This window comes from Seriola dumerili, unplaced genomic scaffold (genome assembly GCF_002260705.1).
Source record: "Seriola dumerili isolate Sdu_G_001 unplaced genomic scaffold, Sdu_1.0 BDQW01000161.1, whole genome shotgun sequence".
Taxonomy (NCBI): domain Eukaryota; kingdom Metazoa; phylum Chordata; class Actinopteri; order Carangiformes; family Carangidae; genus Seriola; species Seriola dumerili.
This window is the reverse complement of record NW_019174416.1, coordinates 2,761,979-2,771,793: the sequence shown is the minus strand read 5'-3', so window position 1 is coordinate 2,771,793 and position 9,815 is coordinate 2,761,979. Positions and strand designations below refer to the sequence as shown.

The following is a 9,815-nucleotide window of genomic DNA, read 5'->3' as shown; positions in this document are numbered from 1 at the left end:
GTGAAGTTTACATCCTCCTTAATGAGATGAGACTGCTTTTCAACTCCTAGACACATAAAACTCTCTCGGATGAGGCCAGAAATGCTCTGTCATCCTGCTAGAACAAGAATGTTTTTTTTCTAAAATGCAATTCCCAAGAAGTCAGTATTCAGGAGATACAAGAAGATTTTCACCTGACACCATCAACATGCACACACACACACACACACACACACACACACACACACACACACACACACACACACACACACACACACACACACACATGCACACAAATGCACACATGTCTCATCTTCAGGTTCCTCGAAAACTTTGGTATTTGGTATTTCACGGCTTCATCTTCTCACAGTCCAACTCTGCTCCCCTCTCCTGCTCGTTCTCCTCCCAGGGCTTTTATGAGTAATGTTTACACTGTGAGAGTTAATGCTCAGCTTTGATTTACTGCTCAGATTTTTTTTTTCTCAAAGACACATTCACATTATATTTTTGTGGCAATACCCATAACCAGTCTGATCCTCTAATGCCAAACAAGAGTATCACTATAAAGAATAAGCTCCTGACATGTTTGAGAAGAAGTAGGCTTGGTCGTGGCTCGGCTTATTACATAAAACACAGTTTAGCTCAGTGTTAAACTGACACATATGTTTTATTTGCATATATTTTAGATGTAAATATAATGTTTTGGAAATGTGCTCTCATCTCTTTATGATAAATATGAAGCTAGAGCAAGCAGCCAGTTTTCCCAAAATGTCAAACTATTCATTTCAGGCTCTTTGCTTTTCTTTTTACTTGATTGGGTGGAAATTTGAGAAACGATCTTGGTTGAACTTCACGGTTTCCCCAAGTTTCCCTCCCTGAGATCAGTAAAGGTTTATCTTCCTACTTATCTCTTTTTATGTGCTTTTCTGACAAGCACTGGTTAAATCGTTGGCATTAGTGCAGATTTATCTTTTGTACTGGAGCGACATAAAGGTCACAGGAATTCTCACATGACTGTTCAGACTCTGGTCACATTTCTACATTTGAAATATGTTAATGTTAAGGATTACAAAGTGGCCAAGGCCATATATGAAAATGTCATTTTGTTTTCAGTCACATATGAAGGAAGAATATCAGAGTGGGGGCCACTTTCACCTGCGTGCATACTGTCATTCATTTGACAACGAGAAGTCAGTGTGTGAGTGTGAATGGAGAGGACAATTTTTAAAAAAGTTTTTGATGAATTCTGTGGGGTCACTCAAGAGTTATTGTCCAGCAGCTTTCCACTCCGCAGTCTGACCTTGAAGCTGAATTGCACACACATGCTTCCCGTAAAGTACTATAAGAAGTCTGTAAACTGGTAACATTAATTGCTGTTACGGGAGCCTCTCTCCCAGTGAAGCGACCCCCCACCCCCACCCCACACACACACACACACACACACACACGCACACACGCACCCCAGCCTGGCCTCTCTGTTGTGGTTTCATTGGTTGATCACTTGCCAGGGCCCCAGGGGTCTCAACTCAGAACACATGTCTGCTTTCTGTATGTTTATAGTATAGCAGTCAAAGTGAATGAATGTTACTGCTGTCAAAGCGTACTTGTCTGTTTTCTGGACAGTGTCACCGAAAGGAGACAATGCCGTTATGCAATATAAACATGAAATAGATTCTTAATACCGCTGAAACAATATAAATTGAAAATATACATTAAAGAAAACATCATTGTGGCTGTCACGCAACAAACTGTATTCATCAGAGCTCTGCACTGTGTTCAGATATTCAAGTGACTATACACACATACAGTCAGGTTGTGAATGACAAGTGTGTGGAGGCTGAACATGGATGAGAAGTTCTTCAATTGCTTGAGAGAATTAAATGTGAATAGCTATAACTCCATGGCAACTCATCAAACTCCAGCTGCTATTGACAATCATGAGATATGATCAAAAGCTCCTGAAATGTCACTAAATGGAGGTTTGAGGTGAGATTGTTTGGTCAAATTTAGTTTATAGATCCTGTATGTTTCAAAATGTGCAGTAATTGTCTGCTCTCTCATCGCAAGCTGCTCTGGAAAACCTGAATTTTATAAGATTATTTTAAACCTCATGAATTAAATTTTAAATCATGATGTTCATTCATTTGGTCAGTGGAACCGCTGAATGTTCTTGTTGTTGGTGCCAATGTCTGGTGTTTTGTGTGGCATTCAAGTGAAGTAGTAAATATGCACGGTACTTCGGAGTAACACTTTTCTCCACCTTTCAGTTACTGTTCATTTCAGCTTTCCTGTGGTAAATGATTTTAAAGGTACCATTCACCTGGTTGTTACACTGACCAGGCAGTTTTGAGTTTGGAGCTGCACGCATATTCCCCAGCCTCAGCTGAATTGGAAATGTTAAGCGACTGTTAACCAACTGTTAAGCGAGGAAACAGTCTTCTGATAAAATAAAGAAATAAATGATAATAAAAGAAATTAACTCAAGGTCCATTTACTAGGTCTTCCTTAGTGGATGGAGATTGTTCTGTTGTCATGGAGACAGCTAAAATAAGTTATACTAAGACATGTCTCTGAGCTTTTTCCTGGAAGACTGCGACATGTGGTTGAAGGCTGCAGAAAAAGCCTAATAAGTGTACCTTGAGTTATTTTTATTTAAACTGAATAACTGTAGTTTTTGTACAGCGGGATTTTCTTAGTTTTGAATCACATTAATTGATTTGCTGTAAACTCATTAATATCTATTAAGTGTGTTTAAATGCTTAATAATAACGATAATGATAACAATAAAATACCAGGGATGTATAAGTTTCTAAGGAACTGCAATTATTGGCCTTGGTCTGAAGACCCCCTGTAGTTTTTCCCATATGACTTGAATGCAGCACCAGTAGGCAGCAGTGAAACACATACTATTAAAGCCTGTGGTCCACTGCAGCACATTGATTGGGCCAAATCGAGGGTGTGTTCACAGCGTGGGTAGTGTTTAACAGACGCGAATTGAGCAGGAGATTCCAGTTTGTGGTATAGGTACAACTGGAAACACACCAAGCCCATCTCCAGACGCGTGCCCCGGTGCACTACACCCTCCTGTGTGAGCCTGCTGTAAATCCAGTGGACTTTGAGAATACTGCTGCATTGCAATTTCCGCTCTGTGCTCCTCAAGCATAAGCCAGTTTGTGGCACACAGACTGGAACAACTTTTTTTTAATTGTTATTATTGAGGAGAACAAGGTCTGTAGTGATGGCATATTAAATTTAGATTACACCAGACTAATATCAAATCAAAACTTTGCATTAGAGTAATATCATAGGCACAAAAGTAGGACAAGATCATCATAAATTCATTTAATTTAAGTCGACCACATCCACCATGAGAATATAATGGGAATATTGAAATGTTGAGGTTTTCCACGCTGCACCATCTCCTGGCCAAAATACCATTTCTCAGCTGTGGTGACTTCTCCAAAATTCATTCCACTGAGTGAAAACCTCAATTAAAACGATAGATACAGGCAGTCTCAAGATAATAATTATCTATATTTAGAGCTATAAGTGATCGTCATTTTGGTTAGGTTAGAGTGGGAGTCCAATTCCTGCTCTGGGCTAATTTCATTGATGGTCTAAATATAGCTTGGGATTGAAAAGTTTTTCCAGCAGACAGAGCCAGAGCTTCCCATGAAAAGGATTTTATGAAAATAAATGAAATGTTATGATAAACAGATTTCAAAGTCACAGATCTATGAAATTCGGCTGGCCACAATCAGATGCCTGTTTGTCTGTCTCTTCCTCTGTCTGTCTTTCACACTCACACATGCACGCACTTAGCACGCACACACGACGCACCGCAAACGCACGCACACACACACACACACACACACACACACACACACACACACACACACACACACACACACACACACACACACACACACACATATGACCACCAATCGTTTCCCCATGTTCGTTTATGGGGCGCCTGAGCAGTGGCGTAATGTATTTGTCTCAGGGTCTGGGTTTCAGTTGGGCCCTCACCCCTCACACACAGACACTAAACCACCTCCTTGTTCCTCATTATTCTGCCACCCAACCTGAGAATTTTAACAGTAAACCACCAATGATAAGAAAGCCGCTGGTTGTGGTTGAGGGAGTTTGCATGTCATGTCTATGTCACCCTGGGTTTCCTCCAGGTGCTCCCACAATCCTCAGACATGCAGGTTAGGTGAAGAGGGGAAAAAATGAATGTATTTGTTTTTATGTGTTAGGCCTATGGAAGTTTAGACAGCTGGATCTTGGGCTTATTATAATGAGGTTACTCTATTGCTATGTTGTAATTAAGAAAATGAAGACACAATTAGTATCAGTGGGCCCCCTAGAGGCTTGGGACCCAAGTGCAGCTGCCCACCCTGCACCCTGACAGTCATTTCCTGCCGTCAGTACCATCTCCTGTCCACCAGCAGCCCTCTGGTGTGAAGATGGACACAGCGACGCGCTGGCTCGCCTCGCAGCACGAGCTCCTATAGAGGCCTTTATCTGAACGTAGTAACACCATTAGGTCACTGGAAACATTTCGAAGACAGAGACTTTATGTTCCTTCTGCAGACTCAGTCTGCTTGCAGTTATTCCACATGGCATCCTCAAGTGTTGCTCTTGAAAAAGATTCCTCTAACGTCTCCAAATGTGCAGCCCTGCCAATGTTGGTCCTCTATTCTTAGATCACTCCCTGTAGTAGTGGTTAGCAGACCTCATTGTCACAGACTAAACTGGGCAGTGTGTAACAGACCTCTTCATATTCACTTCCCCATAAAAACATTAAATGCATTCTATTTATAGAAGCTTTCAGTTGTAAAGACAGTCATTATGGCATAACCTCAAGATCAATATCATATCAACAGACTATTATACAAAGTTCTGTGTATCGTTATTATTAGAAAACTAATCTCAGGATTGTACTGTATCATTCATTTTCATTGACTCTCTGTTATAACTTTTCACCCACTTTCTGTGAAAGCAACGACTTCAGACATCTTGGAAGCTATAGTTAATTTAATTACTACCTTGCATTAATGACTTAGTAGGTTGTAGATCCACAAGCTAAGCCTATTTTATGTAGAGTACTTGGACATCATATGCCTCAATTTTCTCCAGTCTGTTGGCAAGCTTGGTATTTCTTGTTCCTCCCACTGCTCTCATACATAGCCATGTAGCCTAAATACGTGCTCCAGTTTTATGGCAAAAACAGACTTTCTGTTGACTTTTCCCTGCTGCAAGTGCAACAACAAGCAGGATCTGTAAGTTATCTTGCAATATTTGCAAATCTGACCTGTTGAAATATTATTATAGTCCCTGTGTGGGTTAATGGACGTCTGTGGGTTATATGGGATATTATAGCTGATTGACTTTTGCAGATTTGATATGTCAAACATTGCTTGGTCATCCAAGAGCTGTCACAGTCAACTCACTCATGAATATTGCTTTCTAGCGTCAGTTTTATGGCAAAAAGGGGACTTTCACAGGACACTCCCCTAAAACCTTGGACGTGGATGTCTGCGTCTCTGATTGGTTGTGAAGCCCCGACCGACAACACCTGCTTAACTCCTTCATCCAAATTGACACCCGGGGCTCTGAGAAATATAGGCAGCATCCCTTCCAGCTCATGCATTCAGTCCCACAGCTGCCCCATAAGACACCAAGCCGCAGCTGCGCCGATCACTGATCCAAGGTGAACCCTCATACACACACACACACACGCACGCACGCACACACACACACACATACACACACGCACAGACAGATAGACACACACTCACTCACTCACTCACTCACTCACTCACACACACTGCCGGATCTTTGCTGGGGGAATCGAGGCGCACCGCTCGGAGACGCAATGTTGGTCAAACTGGCCGTGGCTCTGCTGGTCTTGTCAGTGCTGGAGCGAGTAGTGGGATCGGATAATACTGATATTCATGACAGCCCCCCGGAGAAGCCCGCGAGCCAGAAAGGACGTCTCTCCCTGCAGAATACAGGTAAGAAATGAAGTGTCAGCGGGGACAAGAATGTGGAGATTCTTGGTTGGCGCAACTGCTCACACATCTACGTGGGGTTTGTCCGGGCACGTGTTTCTGTGGCTGCGAATTAAACCATGCAAGAAACACGTCCGGGTGGTTTGAGCAAGCCGCTGTTTTTTCACTTAAATCCCGGCGCTACGCTGCATGAGTGACCCTTTTCGATTACTCAGAAAGACGATATCCTGTAAATACTCTCAGACAGAAATTCAATATGTTAGTAAACTATTAATAGAATGGCACAAGGTAATAGGTAATGTATACGGCAGCGCATCTAGGTGTGCGTGTGCGCTGGTGTAGACTGCGTGTGTGCGCGCGTTATAGGTAGCCCTAACAATTTTAGTGGGAAAGAAAAATCCGGCTTTTGCATGTGTTGTGTAGGCAGATGAATGTTGGGGTGATGCGGTCAAGCAGGTTAGTAGAGCAGTAATGATTGTAGTAGTGTGGTGGTTGGTCAGCGCTGGAGGCGAGCTGGAGTTCATTTATTGAACCAATCCTCTGGTGAAATGGTTCTTAAACACTCGAAAAGACAAAGTGTGATTGTGAATGAACATAAAGCACTAATGCCACACTGGGCTGCTGCTGCGTTTTCCCTGAAACTTGCCGTTTACACTGGCTGATTTTTCTCTCATACACAGCATGACTTGCGACCCACCATGTGAACTTGTGTCACAGTATCAGAGCATAATTGTTATCTTGCCTCCACGCTGAAAAATAGGGACAAACTCCAATGCAGGTTTTCACAGTAGAGACCCTGGTAACACCACTGTGTAATTCAATGCACGTTGCGGCCAAGCTCGTACGATCCAAGCACATTCCCGTGATGCCAAAACAAGCACTGCTGACAGCGGCTCACTTTTCCTGCGCACTAAAGTTCAACTCAGTGCCTACAAACCCCCGCAGCAGCTCTGCCCCTTCCCCCTTCTGCTGCGCCCCCCCACCACCCCCCAAAACAGAGGCTCTTTGTTGACAAGCGTGATTTCTAATAAGTCACATTTGATCCTTTATTTGCTGTGGTCAAGACAAAGTCATTTTTTACGCAGCTGGTGCGCACCTCCAACTGAAGTAAATGAAAAAAAAAAAAACCAAAACCTTCTCACGCCCATCACTTATCAGCTCCAAGACAAATCACGCGTGTAATTATGTTTTACTTAGGTCAACAGTTAGGGTTTTCATAGCCAAACTGAAACTGTAAACGGCCTGTTGGCTCCCAACCTAACCTGCAAGTTGCCATATTAACTAAGAAATAAAACACTCCCGACAATGTCACATGGGGCAAGCAGCAGTTTATGTGACAGGTTCCCTGCTGGTGGTCAGATGTCATATAATGCATGCTCTCAGACAGCAATTTGGGCTTAAAAGAGAAACCTTCACTTTCTCTTGGAAATTTCTTTTTCTGTATAATGTGTTTTATTCCTGTCTTTAATGGCTATAGTAAAGAGAAATGACACTTGAGAGGCAGCCAGTAGTGTGTAGGAGCTGATTTGACACATAACATATAACATATTCATATAACAAGTTTGTTGCCTGCATTGCTGTTGTCGTGTCCCCTCTTGAAGGTAATGATGTACCCTTAATATTGTTATTTCAGTCTGTCTACTAATGCATTAATGAGAGACTTGTTGATGCACATTTCATCAACAGACAATAGAAATGACTGCGTTTGTGTTTCCTCCCCAAGTAGTCAAGGCTGTATCTGCAATGCACCATCCCATCTCAATGCTAGGCAGTGCAGATGGATTGTGGTGCAGAATGACACAGTAATATCTCTGTCACCAAGTGTTCCTCTGCAGGAACCCCTCAGCTTGGGAAATTAGACTTCTTCCCCCCTGCCCCGCATCCCTTTTCTCTCTCATGCAAAGGGTATCCGAAACAGACTCTAGGCCGTGAGCACACGAACGACCGCCTGTGTCTATGGAAATAGTTATACGCCACATCAGCTTTGTGATTCGTGCAGCAATCAGTGCGAGAGTGGAGTTGTGCCTTCAAGCCGTATGGTCTTCATTGCCAACACGCCTGTAACAATCTGCTGCTGTCTCTGCTGTGAACAGATGATAAGGTCCCTCCCCTAACCTGTTCTCTCTTTCCAGCTGAGATCCAACACTGCCTGGTGAGTGCAGGGGATGTCGGCTGTGGTGTGTTTGAGTGCTTTGAGAATAACTCCTGCGAGATACGAGGGCTACAGGAAATCTGCATGACGTTCCTGCACAACGCTGGCAAATTTGACTCTCAGGTACTAAACTAGTCTGTCTGTCTGTTTGCAAAAAAACGGTATAACCGGAGGCAACATTCCTTCTCCTTTTCACTGGTTCACTGCTCCACACTCGTCATCCATGAACAGATTTGTTTACTTGTGCTTTTTTATCTACATACCTTAAATCATATCAGTTTTTTCTAGAAGCACAATCAAACACACACTCGTCTCATAATCTGTTTTCCTCTCTTGGGAAGTTCACTTCCCTCTCAGTGGACTGATGCATGTACAGTTAGGACCAAGGGTCATGAGCCAGCTGGCTATGAGCCCAGTTAGCTCCCTTTTCATACATAGTGGAGGCTGAAGCTCTGCCAAGCCAGGCCTGACTGGGGTCTTAATATGTCTATAGGCTCACATACTAGGAACTTACATCTCTGGCAGACAAATCCAGACGATTTCAGCAGCAGAATAACAAGATCTGCTGCCATTCATGCAGAATTTCATCTCCCCATTCGAAGTCAGGAGAGTCGTAGTTATGCATTCGTACAAAGTTTCCTTTGACACAGCCACACATACACTCCAGCGCTGCTGAAACAGGTGCATGACATTTACCAAAACTATCATGTGTAAGTAACAAGTGTTTCTTTGGCTATGAAGCATGAGCCCTCAAGTTTCAACAGCATCAACAAAGGTCTGTGTCTTGAGAGTTCACTCCACAGTCATTTCTCTGTGTCTACGTAGGGAAAGTCCTTCATCAAGGATGCTCTGAAATGTATGGCCCACGGGCTACGGCACAAGTTCAGCTGTATCAGCAGGAAGTGTGTGTCCATTAAGGAGATGGTGTTCCAGCTCCAGAGAGAGTGCTATATCAAACACAACCTGTGCTCTGCCGCTAAGGAGAATGTGGCCGTCATGGTGGAGATGATCCATTTCCAAGATCTCTTCCCTAAAGGGTGAGTGGCTCGTTCAACTTTGGACAGCTTGTGTGAATATATTCACTCCAGGCTTGTCCGTTCTCTTTTATCTCTGGTTGTTTACCCTCCCTGGACTCCCCTGGAGTTTGTTCTGTTCTTCCATGTATAGTCATAGTACAATTCCATTTATTGCTGTCATTTGCTAGACCTTGATGAATTGTGCTTCCAAACATTAAATCATAGGCGTCTTGTGAGTAATGTGCCTCTCTCTGCCCAGTCCATATGTGGAGCTGGTGAATATTCTCCTGAGCTGCGGAGAGGAGGTGAAGGAGGCGCTGACACGGAGCGTCCGGCTACAGTGCGAGCAGAACTGGGGGGCTCTGTGCGACAGCCTGAGTCTCTGCTCTTCCCTCGCCCCATCCCCTGCCGGGACTCCCGCCGAACACCACCGTCGCCCTTTGCCTTCCCTTCCTGAGCCGGAGCACCCTCGCCCCCCGCGGCAAGGCGACAAGGACAAAGCCGGTAAGGCGGGCTTCAACGCTCACCCACGTAATCGCAGTCAGGGGCCGCGCCGCCAGAGTCCAGAAGCCGGCGTGGTGGCTGAGCAGGAAGACCCCGAGGCCACCGACATCCGGAGGTGAAAGTGCAGGAGACTGTCCTGATTTTGAC

At 44.0% G+C, this 9,815-nt stretch overlaps 1 protein-coding gene across 1 annotated transcript; it reads left to right on the top strand.

Moving 5' to 3' along the window:
* The first annotated feature begins 5,860 nt into the window (after window positions 1–5,860).
* Window positions 5,861–9,787, top strand: stc2 (stanniocalcin 2). Its single transcript, XM_022751999.1, has 4 exons — window positions 5,861–5,999; window positions 8,129–8,271; window positions 8,974–9,185; window positions 9,424–9,787. The coding sequence occupies exons 1-4, from the start codon at window positions 5,861–5,863 to the stop codon at window positions 9,785–9,787; spliced, it is 858 nt and encodes a 285-aa protein (XP_022607720.1).
* The last annotated feature ends 28 nt before the right edge of the window (window positions 9,788–9,815 follow it).